General features: G+C 43.3%; 1 protein-coding gene across 4 annotated transcripts in view; it reads right to left on the reverse strand.

The window, feature by feature from the left end:
- Nucleotides 1-370: 370 nt before the first annotated feature.
- grid2ipa (glutamate receptor, ionotropic, delta 2 (Grid2) interacting protein, a) overlaps nt 371-22,725 on the reverse strand; it is a 138,727-nt gene continuing 116,372 nt past the window's right edge. For 3 of the 4 annotated variants that reach the window (XM_061974350.2, XM_061974353.2, XM_061974351.2), the window contains 10 exons: nt 19,078-21,204; nt 18,905-18,992; nt 18,117-18,218; nt 13,722-13,918; nt 13,482-13,637; nt 8,472-8,558; nt 8,156-8,285; nt 4,661-4,779; nt 4,419-4,583; nt 371-1,401 (listed from right to left, as the gene is read on the reverse strand). In XM_061974350.2, coding sequence (XP_061830334.1) covers nt 1,321-1,401; nt 4,419-4,583; nt 4,661-4,779; nt 8,156-8,285; nt 8,472-8,558; nt 13,482-13,637; nt 13,722-13,918; nt 18,117-18,218; nt 18,905-18,992; nt 19,078-21,204 — 3,252 coding nt within the window. In that variant the 3' untranslated portion in view covers nt 371-1,320. The remainder of the gene's footprint in view (nt 1,402-4,418; nt 4,584-4,660; nt 4,780-8,155; nt 8,286-8,471; nt 8,559-13,481; nt 13,638-13,721; nt 13,919-18,116; nt 18,219-18,904; nt 18,993-19,077; nt 21,205-22,725) is intronic. The other variant, XM_072915834.1, reaches the window with a different exon arrangement.

Consider the following 22,725-nt stretch of genomic DNA (forward strand, 5'->3'; position numbering starts at 1 on the left):
CATGTCATTGCGTTAACGACTCTGCTGGCTAGGCGTACAATTCTTTTTAAATGGAAGCTTGCGTCTCCGCCGAGCCATAACAGTTGGATACAAGATGTCTTGCGGTGTCTCCAGTTAGAGAAGCTTCGGTTCTCTCAGAAAGGATCTGTGTCATCTTTCCATAAAACTTGGGGCCCCCTCCTAGACCTTATTAGAGACAAGCTTGACATCACCCCAAGCGATTCGAGTAACACAACTTAGACAGAGCTGACCGCTGAAGCCCCCCCCGACCCTCACTCCCTGTGTTTATTTACTTTTACCTTATATTATTATTATTATTATTATTTTTTTGCACATCTTATGTAGTATTTATTTTTTTATTTACCTTATTTATTTTTTGTTTATCTTTAATATATTTGTTTGATTGAATCTAAGTTTGCATATATTCATGTGTGTCTATATTTGTTGTGGGCACTAGGTGACAATTACCTTGGGAATTAAAGTGGGTGGGTACTGTAAGGGGTAGGGTTTACTATGTTACATATTGTAAAATGTGCAGATGCCTCAACTTGCTGTTGCCATGATCCATCATACTGTACTGTCTGCAAAATTCAATAAAAATATTTGGGGGAAAAAAAAAAAAAAAGTTGTTTATACGGCCACCCTCAGTGTGACCTGTATGGCTGTTGACCGAGTATGCAGGGCATTCACTTGTGTGTGTGAAAAGGCGTAGATATGTGACTGGCAGTGCCTTTAAGGTTTATTGGCGCTCTGTACTTCTCCCTACGTCCGTGTACACAGCGGCGTTTTAATAAGTCATACGTTTTACTTTTTGAAACCGATACCGATAATTTCCGATAATACATTTTAAAGCATTTATCGGCCGATAATATCGGCAATTTCGATATTATCGGACATCTCTAATTGTGTGTGTATTTTTTAAACCATTAACTCAAAAACATTTGAACGATGTTACAACTATGACTCTATTTTCTTATATTATAACGATGAGTGACTTTAGAAAACCTATTATAGACATTTTGTTTATAATACATCATTGGTCAATACTCCGCCTTTGATGCATTTTACACAATTTTAGTTAAAAGTCACAAAAGTCCTGCTTTTTCGCCCGGAAATGTATTTGTGGGTCATATAACGCTCTTGAGGTATACCCGCACAGGCTTATAATATGCATGTACTCACCTTTAGAACGAGGCAACATTTCAGAAACATGTTTGACTTTCTGTATGATGCACACACAACATTCCATTCATCTCAGGTGTGCCTAATAAAGTGTCTGTCCCAAGTCAATCCAGTGTACACCTAATCTCATATGCGGAGCTACCAGGCCAGTGGTGAGGCCATGCGAGGACTTCTTGGGCTCTTTGGGTTCTCTGCCACTTGTTGGTCGCTCAGAGCCTTCTGTGGTGAATAAATAAAAGTGTTGAAAAAGTTATTTTTGGGGGGAAAAATCAGACATGCTGTCATAAAAAAACAAACTTTAATTTACAGTATTCCAAGGCTTTACATGACATAACATAATCTTTAACTACAAAACCGTTGTGTAAATGGTAAATAATGGTAAATAATGGTAAATAAAAAGAGAATACAATCATTTACAAATCTTTTTCAACTTATATTCAATTGAATAGACTGCAAAGACAAGATATTTAACGTTCAAACTGGTAAACTTTGTTATTTTTTTTGCAAATATTAGCTCATTTGGAATTTTGATGCCTGCGACATGTTTCAAACAAGCTGGCACAAGTGGCAAAAAAGACTGAGAAAGTTGAGGAATGCTCATCAAACACTTATTTGGACAGGCTAATTGGGAACAGGTGGGTGCCATGATTGGGTATAAAAGCAGCTCAGTCATTCACAAACAAGGACGGGGCGAGGGGTCACAACTTTGTCAACGAATGCCTGAGCAAATTGTTTAAGAACAACATTTCTCAAGCAGCTATTGCAAGGAATTTAGGGACTTCACCATCTACGCTCCGTAATATCATCAAAAAGTTCAGAAAGTCTGGAGAAAAAGCCCGTGACCTTCGATCTCTCGGGCGGTACTGCATCAAAAAGGCGACATCCGTGTGTAAAGGATATCACCACATGGGCTCAGTATATATATACATGGGCGGTATAGCTCGGTTGGTAGAGCGGCCGTGCCAACAACTTGAGGGTTCCAGGTTCGATCCCCGCTTCGGCCATCTTAGTCACTGCCGTTGTGTCCTTGGGCAAGACACTTTACCCACCTGCTCCCAGTGCCACCTACACTGGTTTAAATGTAACTTAGATATTGGGTTTCACTATGTAAAGCGCTTTGAGTCACTAGAGAAAAGCGCTATATAAATATAATTCACTTCACTTCACTTCAGGAACACTTCAGAAAAACACTGTCAGTAACTACAGTTTGTCGCTACATCTAAATCTAAATTAAAACTCTACTATGCAAAGCGATGGACATTTATCAACAACACCCAGAAACGCCCGCCGGCTTCGCTGGGCCTGAGCTCATCTAAGATGGACTGATGCAAAAGTGGAAAAGTGTTCTGTGGTCTGACGAGTCCACATTTCAAATTGTTTTTGGAAACTGTGGACGTCGTGTCCTCTGGACCAAAGAGGAAAAGAACCATCCGGATTGTTATAGGCGCCAAGTTGAAAAGGCAGCATGTGTGATGGTATGGGGGTGTATTAGTGCCCAAGACATGGGTAACTTACACATCTGTGAAGGCACCATTAATGCTGAAAGGTACATACAGGTTTTGGAGCAACATATGTTGCCATCCAAGCAATGTTATCATGGACGCCCCTGCTTATTTCAGCAAGATAATGCCAAGCCAAGTGTTACAACAGCGTGGCTTCGTAGTAAAAGAGTGCGGGTACTCGACTTTCGATCTCTCGGGCGGTACTGCGTCAAAAAGCGACATCCGTGTGTAAAGGACATCACCACGTGGGCTCAGGAACACTTCAGAAAACCACTGTCAGTAACTGCAGTTTGTCGCTACACCTAATCTAAATTAAAACTCTACTATGCAAAGCGAAGGACATTTATCAACAACACCCAGAAATGCCTGAGCTCATCTAAGATGGACTGATGCAAAGTGGAAAAGTGTTCTGTGGTCTGACGAGTCCACATTTCAAATTGTTTTTTGGAAACTGTGGATGTCGTGTCCTCTGGAACAAAGAGGAAAAGAACTATCCGGATTGTTCTAGGCGCAAAGTTGAAAAGCCAGCATGTGTGATGGTATGGGGGTGTATTAGTGCCCAAGACATGGGTAACTTACACATCTGTGAAGGCACCATTAATGCTGAAAGGTACATACAGGTTTTGGAGCAGCATATGTTGCCATCCAAGCAATGTTATCATGGACGCCCCTGCTTATTTCAGCAAATCAATGCCAAGCCACGTGTTACAACAGCGTGGCTTCATAGTAAAAGAGTGTGGGTACTCGACTTTCGATCTCTCGGGCGGCACTGCATCAAAAAGCGACATCGGTGTGTAAAGGATATCACCACATGGGCTCAGGAACACTTCAGAAAAACACTGTCAGTAACTACAGTTTGTCGCTACATCTAAATCTAAATTAAAACTCTACTATGCAAAGCGAAGGACATTTATCAACAACACCCAGAAATGCCTGAGCTCATCTAAGATGGACTGATGCAAAGTGGAAAAGTGTTCTGTGGTCTGACGAGTCCACATTTCCAATTGTTTTTTGGAAACTGTGGATGTTGTGTCCTCTGGAACAAAGAGGAAAAGAACCATCCGGTTTGTTCTAGGCGCAAAGTTGAAAAGTCAGCATCTGTGATGGTATGGGGGTGTATTAGTGCCCAAGACATGGGTAACTTACACATCTGTGAAGGCACCATTAATACTGAAAGGTACATACAGGTTTTGGAGCAACATATGTTGCCATCCAAGCAACGTTATCATGGACGCCCCTGCTTATTTCAGCAAATCAATGCCAAGCCACGTGTTACAACAGCGTGGCTTTGTAGTAAAAGAGTGTGGGTACTAGACTGGCCTGCCTGTAGTCCAGACCTGTCTCCCATTGAAAATGTGTGGTGCAATATGAAGGCTTAACAACTTAAGCTGTACATCAAGCAAGAATGGGAAAGAATTCCGCTTCAAAAATGTGTCTCCTCAGTTCCCAAACCTTTACTGAGTGTTGTTAAAAGGAAAGGCCATGTAACACAGTGGTAAAAATGCCCCTGTGACAACTTTTTTGCAATGTGTTGCTGCCATTAAATTCTAACTTAATGATTATTTGCAAAGTTTCTCAGTGTGAACATGAAATATCTTGTCTTTGCAGTCTATTCAATTGAATATAAGTTGAAAAGGATTTGTTGTATTCTCTTTTTATTCACCATTTACACAACGTGACAACTTCACTTTTTGTATTTGCATCTCTAATCACGTTGAAATCTGGTCTCCTCACCTCAAACTTGTTGATGAATTCAGCAAAGATGCCAAAGAAGGCCTCAGTGTTGGTGCTCTTGCTGTCCTCTCCAAAGAACGAAGCCGTCTTGGAGAATTCCTCCACGGCTCTCTGCTGCAGAGACTCCAGCGACTGCACGGCCGGATGGCTGTTTTCCAGAAAGTTCTAGGAATGTCGTTGAGTCAAGGCTTCCTTAGTCGTGCATCGCATGAGCATGCTCTGGCCTAAACGGCGAAGGATACGCTCATGACCACGGCGAAGCGGTCCTCGGCTGTCGTGGGCATTTTTTGACAGGCTGAGCGGATGGTCTGGATGGTGGCGTGGAGGTCGTTAACGTCGGACGTGATGGTCCTCTGATTGACTGAGCAACACATGTTTAATTAAATATGGAACACCATATTCCTGATGAATGCACTGGCAAGGTCCCATATTATACTATTGTCTAATATGTATTTGTGTGTGTGTGTGTGTGTGTTAGAGATGCGGATCGGGCGGATGAAATTTAAAAAAATTAGATTTTATCCGCGGGTCGGGTCGGGTCGGGTGGTTAAAAAAAAATTAGATTTTAAATAGATTCAGGCAGGTGGCAGTTAAACCAATTGGGAAATATATATACATAGTTAAATGTTGTTACCCACATACGAAAAACGAGCAGGCACCTGCAGCATATGCCACAACAGAAGAAAAAAAAAGAAAAAGAGATGGACACTTTTACGGAGTGGAGAAGTGACGCCTCGCCGGGGTCCGGGACCGAGGCCCCTTCCCCCGAGAGGGCCCCACCGGGAGCCGTAGCTGAGGCGATCCGCGAGAAGGGCCCGACGCACGTCCAGGGTCACCACCGCGCCCACCGCACCGACACCCCGCCTCGTCCGCCTTCGCCGCGGCCGGCGTCACGCGCAGCAGGTAAGCAGCTTACCTGCCCGTCACCCCCGTGGCCGGGGGCTCGTAACAGGGGTCACTCCGCGCCCTCCGCCCGCGCAGCTTACCTGCCCGCCACCCCTGTTGCCGGGGGCGCGTAACAGGGGTCACTCCGCGCGCAGTGCGCTCACGAAAGGGGTGGGGCTCACCCTGGTTGATATAGACAGCAGCTAGGACGGTGGCCATGGAAGTTGGAACCCGCTAAGGAGTGTGTAACAACCCACCTGCCGAATCAACTAGCCCTGAAAATGGATGGCGCTGGAGCGTCGGGCCCATATACCCGGCCGTCGCCTGCAGCGAGACGCGCTTGGAGGTGCTCTCAGCGCGGCTCCCATATGATTGCGCACTGGTGTGCGTCTGGGTCGTGACAGCGTGGCACGCGAATGTCTCTGCTGCATTGGATCAGTCTCCTTTCTTTAACAGGCAAAAGCTTTATAACCTCACTAATGCCTTGCATCGTCTATATTAGATATATAACAACGGGCGGATGCGGGCGGATGCGGTTCTGATCAAATGTTAGATCGGGTGGATTGCGGATGGTTGACGACTTTCTGATGCGGTTGCGGATGAAATAATTGCCTATCCGCGCATCTCTAGTGTGTGTGCTTGTATTTCTACCCTTTTTGAGACATCAACATAATAGGGGACCTTCAAGTGTTGTATTGCTTAAAGGGGAACATTATCACCAGACCTATGTAAGCGTCAATATATACCTTGATGTTGCAGAAAAAAGACCATATATTTTTTTAAGCGATTTCCGAACTCTAAATGGGTGAATTTTGGCGAATTAAACACTTTTTTTATTATTCGCTCTCGTTGTGACGTCACATCGGGAAGCAATCCGCCATTTTCTCAAACACCGAGTCAAATCAGCTCTGTTATTTTCCGTTTTTTCGACTGTTTTCCGTACCTTGGAGACATCATGCCTCGTCGGCATACTTGCCAACCCTCCCGGGTTTTCCGGGAGACTCCCGAAATTCAGCGCCTCTCCCGAAATTCAGGCGGAGCTGGAGGCCACGCCCCCTCCAGCTCCATGCGGACCTGAGTGACGTGTTGACAGCCTGTTCACACGTCCGCTTTCCCATAATATAAACAGCTAATGATCGAGGGCAAGTTCTTGGTTTCTTATTAGGCAGTTTCATTAACGTATTCACATTGGTCAGTAGGGGGCAGTAGGGCGTTTCTTCCCAATTGAATGCTATCACCTGCAGACCGGAAGTGTCTTGTCACATTCTGATGAGCGCGACCAGTCTGTGAACAATTGAAACGTCCTGTGTGCTTTTTCCTCCTGCATAACAGGTTAGTTTTGGTGAATCAACTCACTGAATAATATCCATGTGATCTTTATAAGTTTAAGTACACATTCTGATGGTGGAGCCTAACTCTAAAGTGTTTGTGAGTTGTAGTTTGTATTTGTGAATGAATCCAGTGCACAGCTTGCAGTAATCAATACAAAAAGGCGACGTGAGTGCGCAATGTTTATATAGGAACTTCTGATCCTAATTCAGACTCCCACATTAGAGCTCCCGTTTTCTTATTGATTTTATAATGTATATTTGTATAATGTGTGTGTTCTGAAATAGTGACAGATAATAGAACAAGGATGGGCAATTCAACCCTTAACTCAACAATGAGTAGATGAGTGTTATGTGTTATGTGTAAATAAATGAACACTGAAATTCAAGTATTTCTTTTATTTATATATATATATATATATATATATATATATATATATATATATATATATATGTAATAAAAAAATAAAAAAAATAAATATATATATATATATATATATATATATATATATATTGCTAGAATTCACTGAAAGTCAAGTATTTCTTATATATATATATATATATCTTAACCACGCCCCCCAACCCCCACCCCCCACCTCCCGAAATTGGAGGTCTCAAGGTTGGCAAGTATGCTCGTCGGTGTGTTGTCGGAGGGTGTAACAACACGAACAGGGACGGATTCAAGTTGCACCAGTGGCCCAAAGATGCGAAAGTGGCAAGAAATTAGACGAAATTTGTTAAAAATACGAGGCTGTGGGGAAAGCCGACGAAATGGTCAGTCGTTTGTTCCGCACACTTTACCGACGAAAGCTATGCTACGACAGAGATGGCATAGAAGAATATCGACCCTAGCTTCCCTGGCCTGCTGACCTCAACTCCAAAACTGGACAGATGGGCTATCAGGAAAAGAGAGCGGATGAGGGTATGTCTACAGAATATATTAATTGATGAAAACTGGGCTGTCTGCACTCTCAAAGTGCATGTTGTTGCCAAATGTATTTCATATGCTGTAAACCTAGTTCATAGTTGTTAGTTTCCTTTAATGCCAAACAAACATACCAAACGTTGGTTAGAATTCCTCCTCGCTTTCTCCCGTGTCGCTGGCTGTCGTGTCGTTTTCGTCGGTTTCGCTTGCATACGGTTCAAACCGATATGGCTCAATAGCTTCAGTTTCTTCTTCAATTTCGTTTTCGCTACCTGCCTCCACACTACAACCATCCGTTTCAATACATGCGTAATCTGTTCAATCGCTTAAGCCACTGAAATCCGAGTCTGAATCCGAGCTAATGTCGCTATAGCTTGCTGTTCTATGCGCCATGTTTGTTTGTGTTGGCATCACTATGTGACGTCACAGGAAAATGGACGGGTGGTTAAAATCAGGCACTTTGAAGCTTTTTTTAGGGATATTGCGTGATGGGTAAAATTTTGAAAAAAACTTCGAAAAATAAAACAAGCCACTGGGAACTGATTTTTAATGGTTTTAACCCTTCTGAAATTGTGATAATGTTCCCCTTTAATACTTACCTTTGGCTGCAAGTGGAACCTTGGTGAGATCCTTGGAAAAATCCAGCACATCCGGAAAGTGATGGCACAAAGACTTGACCAAAATATGCAGAAATGTTGACTTGCCATCCACCGTCTTTGTTGTGCTTAACTGTAGAAAAGTACAACTGAGTTAAAACAAGTCTTACTTTTCTGCTATATTGAGGAAAAACACACACAACACTTGACTGAAACGATGCATTTTTCAGTGAATAATAGACTCATTATTATGAGAAAGGTAAAGCATATGTAGGAGAAAATGTCATTCCTGAATCTAATTTGAAGTGTATTTGTGTACCTCCGTCAGGAAGTTGATCTTGAAGCCTGTTGTCTTGCTGGTTTTAGGCTGGCTGTTATTCAAGTAGTTCCCCATGGCCAACACAAACTGACAAATGAGGAAAAAAAAAACAGTCTTGTGATATTATTGCAGTATACATGAATGAATTTGAATGAAATAAGTTTATTTCGGTCATATAATCAACCATCAAGCATTTTGTGTGAGTAGTTTAACAGTACAGATGATACATATTTAACAATCGTACACATTGTCGGAGGCAGATGTTTACATATATCCGAATTTAAGTGTTACTTCTTTTATTTCATAGTCATATTTGAAAACAGCTCGTGTTTTTCCATTTGTTCTCTTTCTGTTTGTCTGCAAGTAAACTGTGTGTGTTAACCTTGAAGCTTTGGAATGTTAGAAAGAGCGATAATGGGCATTTGTTTTGGCTAGAGAGACATGACGGCCAGGGACTTAAGAGGGGAGAGGGTTTGGTCGGGGGGGGAAGACCATCTTGGCGACGCAATTGAATGTTCTATGCTGGACTGGTCTGAATGTATATGCAAAGCTTTGCAAATATATTACAAAATACCTATTCTGTCTCTGGTGGTTTTTCAACTCAGCTTTAAGTGTCATAAAGAGCTTGGGAGCGACTTGTGACTTGAATTCCCTGGGAGGAACAACTGGTCCAAAACGCAACAATTTGGGGGCTCGTCCGGGATGCGACACGCTGAGAATTGGACACCTCTTACACTCTTCTGGACAGACTCACTAGCGGCCAAACATAAAACAAGGTAAGCAGAGCCTTTTTCTAAAATCTGCTTTAGGAGTCTGTCTTGAAGTATGTAAGTCAAACACTGTTTGTACCCCAGACACAGAGTGGCGATTTTGATGGATTGGTTGCATTTTGCCTTGTCCGCCATTGCATATGGTGGCCAACTCATGTCATTGCGTCTTAAATCTTTCACCTGTGACTAGAATGGTTGGAGGTTCAAGTCCTTTCGTATGTTATATTCTTGGGTTAGAGTCTGTTTGAATAATACGATAAAGATATAGGTTCAAGTCCTTTCGTATGTTATATTCTTGGGTTAGAGTCCGTTTGAATAATACGATAAAGATTTAGGTTCAATGTCCTTTCGTATGTTATATTCTTGGGTTAGAGTCCGTTTGAATAATACGATAAAGATTTAGGTTCAAGTCCTTTCGTATGTTATATTCTTGGGTTAGAGTCCGTTTGAATAATACGATAAAGATTTAGGTTCAAGTCCTTTCGTATGTTATATGCTTGGGTTAGAGTCCGTTTGAATAATATGATAAAGATTTAGGTTCAAGTCCTTTCGTATGTTATATTCTTGGGTTAGAGTCCGTTTGAATAATACGATAAAGATTTAGGTTCAAGGTCCTTTCGTATGTTATATTCTTGGGTTCAAGTCCGTTTGAATAATACGATAAAGATAGATTACCGTGACGGGCTGCTTCACTGACGAGTAAGCATTTACACACAAAAAGAAAAGAAAAAGAATGACGGAAAAGGGAATAGGCTGAAGCCAAAGCTTATATTTGCCTATCCTATACCTTCACTGAAAATTAGATTGCCGTAAAAAAAATCAATGGGATGAAAATAATCGTTGCTATATTTGATCATTTTCCATAATTTCACCTTTCAAGGCTTTCTTAAACCTTAACAAAGAACTACATGTCTTCAGCTCATCACTGAGCTTGTTCCACCATTTAACTCCTAAAACTGAAATACATTTGTATTTTATATTCCTTCTTACTTTTCTTTACTCCATCATAATTTCCATTGTTTTTAAAAACACAATATATGAACATTTTAACACATTAGAACTTATAAATACTGGATTGGTATGTTCACAGTAGCACGCTTTGTGTATTATTCTAATGACCCTTTTTTGAAGTTTAATTATTGGGTCTATGTTTGTTCTATAAACATCTTCCCAAACTTCAACACAATATGTTAGATATGGAAAAATAAAAGAATAAGATAACATATGCAGACATGTCTTATTCAGCATGTGTCTTACTTTATAAAGAATGGATTTGGATATTTTTCCCTTTATATATTCAATATGCGGTTTCCAACATAATTTATGATCAATTATTATTCCCAAGAATTTAGTTTCATATACCGTATTTTTCGGACTATAAGTCGCAGTTTTTTTTCATAGTTTGGCCGGGCTCCAGTGCGACTTATATATGTTTTTTTCCTACTTTATTATGCATTTTCAGCAGGTGCGACTTATACTCCAGTGCGACTTATACTCCAAAAAATACGGTACTCTATCAATTTCCACTTGATTTAATTTTAATTTTGCTTCACAATTTGTCCTTGCACCACTAAACACCATACATTTAGTTCTCTTATCATTTAATGATAACTTTTTTTTTTTAGCTGAATCAACACAACCTCTATTATCCTCAACACTTCCTTCAAGTCTTCTCCTGAACAATATACATTTGTATCATCTACAAAAGTAATACATTTCCATTTATTAGATACTGAACAAATATCATTTATATAAAGTATCAATAACTTAGGTCCCAATACTACATCATAGTTTGTTTACTATCCTACGACTATTGTACAGTGGCGGGCCGTGAGTTTCCCACCTAGGCCTTCAGTGATGTCCGACTTCAAAGATGACCTCGCAAAAAAACATAATTGATGTCCCCACATGACCATTGCTGGAGAAATACTATACATTAACATATTTACGCACTACTGGCCATTGAATCACATCAACAGTGTACAAAACGGGTTATTTTCTGGCACATTTAGAAATCAATTAAAACGCATCAGCAATTAAAACACATCTTATGTGGTACTGTTAAAATTAAAACTGCTAAAAACATATTAAAAGTGAAAAAATAACATATTTGAACTTACAATTAGTAGGACCTATTGAAACTTGTGATTGGATACTCACAAGTGAGTATCCAATCATAGTCTCGTTAACATCAGGCTACCTAGATAGGCTACTGTCAACCATTTGTGATCTGATTGGCTATCGCAACTGTCTATCAACTGTATGTGTTATCAAATTCATCCACTAACGATCCCGGTGGTGAGTATCCAATCACAGGACGCGTAAATGTCACGTTAAACGGCCTTACTGACAACAACTCCTGATCTGATTGGCTATCGCAACTGTCTATCAACTGTATGTGTCCGTTCACTAACAGTGCACGGACGCCCGCATTGTTGACTCTGAAGGCCTTAGCAGATTTGGTACAGAATGGCAACATAAGCTCGCTGAATTCTGATTGGATACAAACTAAAAACTAAAATATGCATAATATGACATGAAGAGAACATACAGTCGCGATCAAAAGTTTACATACACTTGTAAAGAACATAATGTCATGGCTGTCTTGAGTTTACAATCATTTCTACAACTCTTATTTTTTTGTGATAGAGTGATTGGAGCACATACTTGTTGGTCACATTCATGAAATTTGCTTCTTTTATGAATTTATTATGGGTCGACTGAAAATGTGAGCAAATGTGCTGGGTCAAAAGTATGTTAGATCCACTATGGACTGGACTCTCACACTATTATGTTAGATCCACTATGGACTGGACTCTCACACTATTATGTTAGATCCACTATGGACTGGACTCTCACAATATTATGTTAGATCCACTATGGACTGGACTCTCACACTATTATGTTAGATCCACTATGGACTGGACTCTCAAACTATTATGTTAGATCCACTATGGACTGGACTCTCACACTATTATGTTAGATCCACTATGGACTGGACTCTCACACTATTATGTTAGATCTACTATGGACTGGCCTCTCACACTATTATGTTAGATCTACTATGGACTGGACTCTCACACTATTATGTTAGATCCACTATGGACTGGACTCTCACAATATTATGTTAGATCCACTATGGACTGGACTCTCACAATATTATGTTAGATCCACTATGGACTGGACTCTCACACTATTATGTTAGATCCACTATGGACTGGACTCTGACAATATTATGTTAGATCCACTATGGATTGGACTCTCACTATTATGTTAGATCCACTATGGACTGGACTCTCACAATATTATGTTAGATCCACTATGGACTGGACTCTCACAATATTATGTTAGATCCACTATGGACTGGACTCTCACACTATTATGTTAGATCCACTATGGACTGGACTCTCACACAATATTATGTTAGATCCATTATGGACTGGACTCTCACAATATTATGTTAGATCCACTATGGACTGGACTCTCACACTATTATGTTAGATCCACTATGGACTGGACTCACACTATTATGTTAGATCCACTATGGACTGGACTCTCACACTATTATGTTAGATCCACTATGGACTGGACTCTCACAATATTATGTTAGATCCACTATGGACTGGACTCTCACACTATTAACTAGATCCCCTATGGACTGAACTCTCACTATTAAGTTAGATCCACTATGGACTGGACTCTCACACTATTATGTTAGATCCACTATAGACTGGACTCTCACTATTATGTTAGATCCACTATGGACTGGACTCTCACACTATTATGTTAGATCCACTATGGACTGGACTCTCACAATATTATGTTAGATCCACTATGGACTGGACTCTCACACTATTATGTTAGATCCACTATGGACTGGACTCTCACAATATTATGTTAGATTCACTATGGACTGGACTCTCACACTATTATGTTAGATCCACTATGGACTGGACTCTCACATTATTATGTTAGATCCACTATAGACTGGACTCTCACTATTATGTTAGATCCACTATGGACGGGATCACAAAAAAAAAAGAAATGATTGTAAACTCAAGACAGCCATGACATCATGTTCTTTACAAGTGTATGTACACTTTTGACCACGACTGTAAATACTTTTAGATATTTAGGGAAAGTAAATAAAAAATGACTTTTATCTTTAATTATGATGATGATTTCTGGTTATGTTAGAGAAGGCCTTGCTGGCCCTGACAGGACACCCCTGCTTATGTACCTCTAATATTTTTGCCAGCTTCTTGCTGCTCTTCAACTCTGAGGATGCTTTACAGATGCATTCATAAGCTCCCCGCAGCTCGTCTGTCTTCTCCTGCAGAGAGCACTTGAAGTGGAGGCTCTCCAGGCGGGTCTTGTACTCAGGCACTGACAGCATCTGATGAATAAAGTGAACAAAAGCAAGTGATGGGAGTTGATCAGGTCCACTTAAGAACCGTAACGACGCCGCACCGTGCAGTACCTGCAGCACAAACTGGTCCGGCTCGCTGAGTTTTCCCGGGTGGTCGCTGTACTCTTTGTACTTTTTCACCTCCTCCGCGTCGGGCGCGTAGAGCAGCAGCTGTTTGATGTGAGGCGGCTCCAGCCTGTCGGAGGTCATGTTCATCAGCACCTGGCGCAGCTCTCCTGGCGACAGCTTCAGGTGGGCTATCAGGATGGCTGACCGAGGACGGAAAGAACACAGAGTACTGCGTCGATGCCAATATAAGACACTTTTTGGGAGAAAAAAAAAATGTCTCCAAGTCAGTTGTGTTTGTGAGTGACAGGAAGAAAAGTTCTGACTTCGGAGTGGAGTCCTTTGGCGCCACCTGCTGATTTTCACGAATAAACCTCTAGACCATACTTGCCAACCTTGAGAATTCGGGAGACGGGGAGGGGGGGTGTTTGAGGCGTGGGGGGTGGTTGAGGTGGGCGAGGTTGAGGGGGCAGGGTTTGGTGGTAGCGGGGGTGTATATTGTAGCGTCCCGGAAGAGTTAGTGCTGCAAGGGCTTCTGGGTATTTGTTCTGTTGTGTTTTTTTTATTATTTTTTTTAGTTTTTTTTATTTATATATATTTTTTAATTTTTTTATTAAATCAACATCGAAAAAAAAACACACGATACACTTTCACCTAGTGCATCAACCCAAAAAAAACACCCTCCCTCCCCCATTCACACTCATACACACCCACTCACACAAAAGGGGTTGTTTCTTTCTGCTATCAATATTCTGGTTCCCACAACATGGACAACACTTCTGCAAGGGACACAACACAGTGCTGCTGGTCCACTAACATTTTCATTTAATTACCGTATTTTCCGCACCATAAGGCGCCCTGGGTTATAAGCCGCGCCTTCAATGAACGGCATATTTCAAAACTTTGTCCACCTATAAGCCGCCCCGTGTTGTAAGCCGCATCTAACTGCGCTAAAGGAATGTCCAAAAAACAGTCAGATAGGTCAGTCAAACTTTAATAATATATTAAAAACCAGCGTGATGTGGGCGCGCATGGAGTCGTATATCAACATGGACGGAGCTGCGTGAAAAAAGCCACCCGGCCTCTTCGCGTAAACTTACCTTAACCACTCGCTCATCTTTTCTTCATCCATCCATCCCTTCGAGTTAGCTTTTATGATGACGCCGGCTGGAAAGGTCTCTTTTGGCAAGGTCTTCCTTTTGAATATCACCATGGGTGGAAGTTTCTGGCCATTAGCATGGCAAGCTAGAACCACAGTGAAGGATGACTTCTCATTCCCTGTGGTGCGAATATTCACCGTACGTGCTCCCGTTGTATCCACAGTGCGGTTCACAGGAATATCAAAAGTCAGTGGAACCTCGTCCATGTTGATAATGTTCTCTGGCCGGATCTTTTTTTCAGCTATCTTGTTTTTACAATATGCACGGAAAGTAGCCAGCTTTCCTTGAAAGTCTTTAGGCAGTTGCTGTGAAATAGTAGTCCGTGTGCGGATGGAGAGATTGCGTCTTTTCATGAACCGGAAACCTGTCGCTTAGTAGGAGCCATTTTGTGGTCTTTACAGATGTAAACACACAAAGGAAATGAAACGTAATATCCGCGCGCTTCTTCTTCTTCTACGCGGGCGGGTGGTTGCTTACAGTAGAAGAAGAAGCGCTTCCTGTTCTATGGGGGCGGGTGCTTACCTTGGCGGTTGCTTGCGTAGAAGAAGAAGCACTTCCTCTTCTACGGGGAAAAAAGATGGCGGCTGTTTACCGTAGTTGCGAGACCAAAACTTTATGAAAATGAATCTTAATATTAATCCATATATAAAGCGCACCGGGTTATAAGCTGCACTGTCAGCTTTTGAGTAAATTTGTGGTTTTTAGGTGCGGCTAATAGTTTTTTGGTTTTTTTTCTCCCTTATGTAATTATTTTTATATTGTTTTACGTTCCTTTTTATCCAAGAAAATATTTATTTATCTTATCTATTTAAAAAAAAAAAAAAAAAAAAAAAAGGAAAGAAAGAAAGGACCTTATCTTCATCAGACCTGGTTGTAAATGAAATTAGCTTCGTTTAAAGTTAAAGTTTGTTTGTTTTTTAAACCAGGTCCAGTCCAGATAATGTCCAAGTCGGGTCCAGCAACACACACCTTCATTCATGTACACAGAGAAAAAAAAAAAAAGAAAAAAAAAAAGAAAAAAAAAAGAAAATTTTGGAACGCAACAGATTGCATATAATCTATAAACAAAATTACATTTATAAAAAAAAAAAAAAAAAAAAAAAAATGTATGTACAGTCCAGATTATGTTCAGGTCACTAAAAATTAGGGAATACAACAACAGATAGCATATAATCTATAAACATAATTACACTTTCAACATAAGCCTTTGAGGACTTCCCATCTTTTTTTAATGTTTTTTGGCATCATTATCGTTTTCAACCATGCAACTTTCTAAAGTTAAAAAATACTGAATAAATGTTTTAAAGAAAGTAATACTAAGTGAATATCTGTTTTTGGCCTTAAAAATAAACCTTTTACCGAGTACTATAATTAAATTGATTAAATCCTGATTGTCAATGAACTCTCCCAAAATAACAGAAACCACATCAAGCTTCATAAACAAACCAATCCTTAAACACATTTTTTCAACTTCCACCCAAAAGGAAGACACAATATGACAATACCAAAACAAATGCATTTGTTCTGTTGTGTTTATGTTGTGTTGCGGTGTTGTAGAGGACGCTAAAGGCAGTGCCTTTAAGGCACGCAACCGATATTGTTGTCCGGGTGGAAATCGGGAGATATTCGGGAGAATGGTTGCCCCGGGAGATTTTCAAGAGGGGCACTGAAATTCGGGACTCTCACTATTATGTTAGATCCACTATGGACTGGACTCTCACTATTATGTTAGATCCACTATGGACTGGACTCTCACACTATTAAGTTAGATCCACTATGGACTGGACTCTCACACTATTATGTTAGATCCACTATGGACTGGACTCTCACACTATTACGTTAGATCCACTATGGACTGGACTCTCACTATTATGTTAGATCCACTATGGACTGGACTCTCACTATTATGTTAGATCCACTATGGACTGGACTCTCACACTATTATGTTAGATCCACTATGGACTGGACTCTCACACTATTATGTTAGATCCACTATGGACTGGGCTCTCACAATATTATCTTAGATCCACTATGAACTGGACTCTCACACTATTACGTTAGATCCACTATGGACTGGACTCTCACACTATTATGTTAGATCCCCTATGGACTGGACTCCCACACTATTATGTTAGATCCACTATGGACTGGACTCTTACACTATTATGTTAGATCCACTATGGACTGGACTCTCACACTATTATGTTAGATCCCCTATGGACTGAACTCTCACTATTAAGTTAGATCCACTATGGACTGGACTCTCACACTATTATGTTAGATCCACTATGGACTGGACTCTCACACTATTATGTTAGATCCACTATGGACTGGACTCTCACTATTATGTTAGATCCACTATGGACTGGACTCTCTCACTATAATGTTAGATCCACTATGGAAAAACCGTGAGGGTTGGCAAGTATGGCACAGTGGTTGGAAAAACACTGGTCTAGAGCAAACATGCCAACCCTCCCGATTTTCCCGGGAGACTCCCGAATTTCAGTGCCCCTCCCGAAAATCTCCCGGGGTAACCATTCTCCCGAATTTCTCCCGATTTCCACCCGGACAACAATATTGGGGGCGTGCCTTAAAGGCACTGCCTTTAGCGTCCTCTACAACACCGTAACACAACAAAAACACAACAGAACAAATACCCAGAAGTCGTCACGTCCGCTTTTCCTCCATACGAACAGCGTGCCGGCCCAGTCACATAATATATGAGCCTTTTATAAACACACAAGTGTATATGCAATTCATACTTGGTCAACAGCCATACAGGTCACACTGAGGGTGGCCGTACAAACAACTTTAACACTGTTACAAATATGCGCCACACTGTGAACCCACACCAAACAAGAATGACAACATAAACACAACAGAACAAATACCCAGAACCCCTTGCAGCACTAACTCTTCCGGGACGCTGTAATATACACCCCCGCTACGACCAAACACCGCCCCCCGTCCCCACCTCAACCCTGACCCCCCAACCCCGCCCACCTCAAACAGTAGCTCAGTTACAAAGGATGGAGAGGGTAAGGATGGAAAGGAGGTATAAAGTAGACTAAAAATGTACCATAGTAGCAATATAAAATATAATATATATGTAATATTTAAACATTATATAAACAGTATATAATATATAGTGATATATTATATTATTTTTTCATATAATATATACAATATATAACAAATCCCAATTACCATGTACAATATTATAGTATATGTAACAACTTACATGCATTGTAGGCCTTCTTGTGGGACAGAATTTCAACCACATCTTTTTTTTTAAATGCTTCGAGCTGTGGCAAAGGTTCTGGAGTGGGCACTAAAAGAAGAGCTTGGGAGATAAAACAAAACGGTTGTGTGCAAATTTTAAGCGGTATTTATGGAAGTATTATTGTAGCAAAATCATTTGCAAATGGCGTGTCTCGGTCTGTGTGTGTTAGAATAATCATGTGTAAGTTATCACACAACTCTTATGCTTAAAGGCCGTTGCTATAGTTATTATCAATTGTGCTGAAGTTGTACTTTTCAATCTGTGCAAAGGCACAACTTGTATAATTCAATTGCGGGTTGTCTTGTGTCAGCAGTTTGTTTCCGGACCCTGCCTGCTGACAGCCGAGGACGGACATCGAGTACCTCAACGCAGACAAAGCAGAGACAGGGCGAAATTACGAGTGCCAGCACATTTCTATTCTGAATAATCATGTAATGTGTCTACTGGGGCTGCTTGCATTACCCCTCCCTTCAGAAGCAGCTTCAGTGATGTTAACCAGGGACCTCCCGAATAAATAGAGGAGCACGTGGGACTGTACCTTAGAGCGTAGGATCAAATTGTAAGTGAGTGTACAGCCCAATACGTCTCTCCTCATGAGAAAAATTGAACTCTGTCTCTGCCTGATTTGTTTTTCTTGTCTTGTGTAAAAGATAGTTCGGTGTTGGAACCTGACAGTGTGTCTTATTCAATCCAATTTTGCTCCAATAATACTTCCATTGGGTATTACAGTAAAAAAAAACACTCACAAGATCCTTTCTGTGTCCCAAAGTGCATTTCCAGATCCAAATACTTAACCATGTCGTGGAGTTTCTCATGCTCAGAATTAGCTCCCAACTACAAAGACAAACAAGGGGTACAGTTTTAGGTCACGGTAATTCCAGGACCATTAATTTGTAGTTTAAAACGACGGATGAATCACCTGACCCCAGATTGTACCCTCCGAGTTTTCCACCTGCTCCCAGCGTAGCCTCTTGACACTCATGTGATGGGAGTCCATCCTAGAGAGAGCGGGCCTGGGTAAGGGTGGAGGGGAGCATGGTGGAGGCAGAGGGGGTGGTGGTGGAGGCTCCAGGGGCTCTGCAGGGTCGGATAGAGAGTGGGGAACGGGCTGATTTTGGCCCTGGGGTGGCTTGTGGTGGGACTGGACTTGGGGTTGTTGGGATTGCATCAGATGGTGGGAGGGTTGAGAATGGGGACGGGCGGTTTGGGTGGTGGCCTGGGTCTGGTGTTGGGGCACAGGCTGGAATGTGGAGAGAGTAGGCTGATGCGGCTGGAGGGGCTGGAATGTTGAGAGAAGGGGGTGGGATCTCTGGGGCTGCTGCTGTGGTGGGTGGATGACCTGAATCTGGTGCTTAAAGTCCTGTGGAGGGGGCTGTGGGGTCATGTGGTGGATATGGTGGATCTGAGGGGCGCTGGAGTGGTGGTGTGTCTGCTGCATCGAATGCGGTCTCTGAGGGCACGGTTTGATGGGCTGCGGGTGATGATGGATCGTCGGCCCCTGGGGTGACACCTGGGTCTGGTGGTGACCTTTGAGACTTCTGCGACTCTGTAAGTGGCTCTCGCGGTTTAGCTGAACAGGGAGCGAGGAAGGCTCTTGCTGGTCTTGATGCAGCATCTCTGTGGAGGAGTGGTGGGGCTTTGCTTGGTGCATCTGATGGGGTTGATGGAGGAGCTCCGCGGAGGAGTGGTGAGGCTTATGTATTTGATGGAGCAGCTCGGTGGACGAACGGTGGGGTTGTCCCCTGTGCATCTGGTGGGCTTGATGGAGAAGTTCCGTGGAGGAGTGGTGAGGCTGCATCTGCATCATCTGGTGAGATTGATGGAGAGCTTCCTTAGAGGAGTGATGGAGTTTGGACTGGTGTATTTGATGGAGGATCTCTGCAGACGAGTAGTGGACACTGGGTTGCTGCATCTGCTGCAGCATCTCTGCCGACTGGTTGTGGTGGGCTTGTTGCAGCTGGTGGAGCATCTCTGCAGAGGAGTGGTGGGGCTGCGCTCTGAAGCTTTGGTGGCTTTGGTAAACGCCCTCAGAGTACTGCGAACTGGGGTTGGCTGGGGGTTGAGGTGGCGGCTGATGTGGTGGCGGGGCTGAGCGGGATTGACGTCGGTGGTGCTGGTGGTGTTGATGACCCTGCTGCTGCTGCGCTTGGCGCATCATGTACAGTGGATGGCGGGCATGGTTGTTGGTAGATTCCGGAGCGGGAATTGGCGGTAAAGACTGGTGCAGCTGCTGGAGCAGTAGCGGTGAGTGGGCTTTCTGCTGGGTAGGCTGGGACGGCATGGAGTGGTGGCTCTGGTAGATCTGCTGCATCAGTTGCTCTTCGTAGGCTTTCTGCTCCTGGAAGGCTTGACGCTGTTCAAATGCTTGTCTTTCTTGGTAGGCTTGTTGCTCCTGGAACATTTGCTCCTCGTAAGCTTTCAACTCCTCGTACGCCTTCTGCTCCTCATAGTCTTGTCTCTCCTTGAACATTTTCTCCTGGTATGCCTGCTGTTCCTCAAAGGTCTTCTGCTCTTCGTACGCTTGCCTCTCTTTATACGCTTGTTGCTCCTCGTAATTATGTCTTTCCTGTTGCTCTTGATAGGCCTTCAGCTCCTGTATGGCAGCATGGACCTGCATCTCGTCTTGAGTGGGGAGCACTTTATGAAGGGATTGTCGTTTGGGCAGCTGATTATTGCGAGGTGGAGGCGGGGGAGGTGGCCCGGACTTGCGGCGGACGGGCACATAAGTTCTTGGAGATTGCTCGGGGGTGTAGCTGGGCTGCTGCTGCTGAGACTGTGCGCTTGCACCAGGAGGAGGAGCAGGTGTGTCGTTGAACTGAACAGGAGGAGGTGGAGGAGGAGTCATCGGGGGTGGAGGAATGTGGTCAGAAGAGGAAGAATAGGTAAGTGAGGAGGCGTTCTCCTCTCCGCAACTGCTCTGAACATCGCTCGGGCTGCTGAGCTCAGGACCCACAAATCCCCCGTTGTCGTCTTCTTCTTCATCCATGCACAACTCTTCCTCATTCTCCTCCTCTTCGTCATCTGGGAAGGCCATCTGCACAACATCCTGGCATAAACGCCAATGACATTCTGTTAGAGCTTGACTTTGTTATGCGACTAACTCCGAACCAGTGATTCCCAACAACTGGTGCACCACAAGAAATTATCCAATTGTACTTCCGAAAAATGTTCTTTGTTGACTATAAATAATATGAATACTTGGGCTGCCAAACGATTAAAACATTGAATTGCGATTAATCGCAATTATTATATTTGTGTATTAGAGATGCGCGATTTGCGGACACAACCGCAGAGTCCGCGGATTATCCGCGGGTCGGGCGGTTGAAATAAAAAAAAATTAGATTTTATCCGCGGGTCGGGTCGGGCGGTTGAAATAAAAAAAAATTAGATTTTAAATAGATTCAGGCGGGTGGCAGTTAAACCAATTCGGAAATATATATACATAGTTAAATGTTGTTACCCACATACGAAAAACGAGCAGGCACCTGCAGCATATGCCACAACAGAAGAAAAAAAAAGAAAAAGAGATGGACACTTTTACGGAGCGGAGAAGGGACGCCTCGCCGAGGTCCGGGACCGAGGCCCCTTGCCCCGAGAGGGCCCCACCGGGAGCCGTAGCTGAGGTGATCCGCGAGAAGGGCCCGACGCACGTCCAGGGTCACCACCGCGCCCACCGCACCGACACACCGCCTCGTCCGCCTTCGCCGCGGCCGGCGTCACGCGCAGCAGGTAAGCAGCTTACCTGCCCGCCACCCCCGTGGCCGGGGGCTCGTAACAGGGGTCACTCCGCGCGCTCCGCCCACGCAGCTTACCTGCCCGCCACCCCCGTTGCCGGGGGCTCGTAACAGGGGTCACTCCGCGCGCTCCGCCCGCGCAGCTTACCTGCCCGCCACCCCTGTTGCCGGGGGCTCGTAACAGGGGTCACTCCGCGCGCAGTGCGCTCACGAAAGGGGTGGGGCTCACCCTGGTTGATATAGACAGCAGGACGGTGGCCATGGAAGTTGGAACCCGCTAAGGAGTGTGTAACAACCCACCTGCCGAATCAACTAGCCCTGAAAATGGATGGCGCCCATACCCGGCCGTCGCCGGCAGCGAGACGCGCTTGGAGGTGCGCTCAGCGCGGCTCCCATATGATTGCGCACTGGTGTGCGTCTGGGTCGTGACAGCGTGGCACGCGAATGTCTGTGCTGCATTGGATCAGTCTCCTTTCTTTAACAGGCAAAAGCTTTATAACCTCACTAATGCTTTGCATCGTCTATATTAGATATATAACAACGGGCGGGTGCGGGCGGGTGCGGGCGGGTGCGGTTCTGATCAAATGTTACATCGGGTGGATGGCGGATGGTTGACGACTTTCTGATGCGGTTGCGGATGAAATAATTGCCTATCCGCGCATCTCTAGTGTATGTGCATTTGTATGTACAATGTATTTGTCTCCAAGCGTGTGCGGGAGCCAAAGTAGGGCCCCAGCCACCTAGAGAGCCCACCCAAAACAGCTGGTGCGGTGCCCAGGGAAGACAATTGACATATTTTAAGTTTCGGACACTCCAAACGGTCCTGATTTTAT

Source organism: Nerophis lumbriciformis, linkage group LG22, assembly GCF_033978685.3.
Source record: "Nerophis lumbriciformis linkage group LG22, RoL_Nlum_v2.1, whole genome shotgun sequence".
In the NCBI taxonomy this organism is placed as follows: Eukaryota; Metazoa; Chordata; class Actinopteri; order Syngnathiformes; family Syngnathidae; genus Nerophis; species Nerophis lumbriciformis.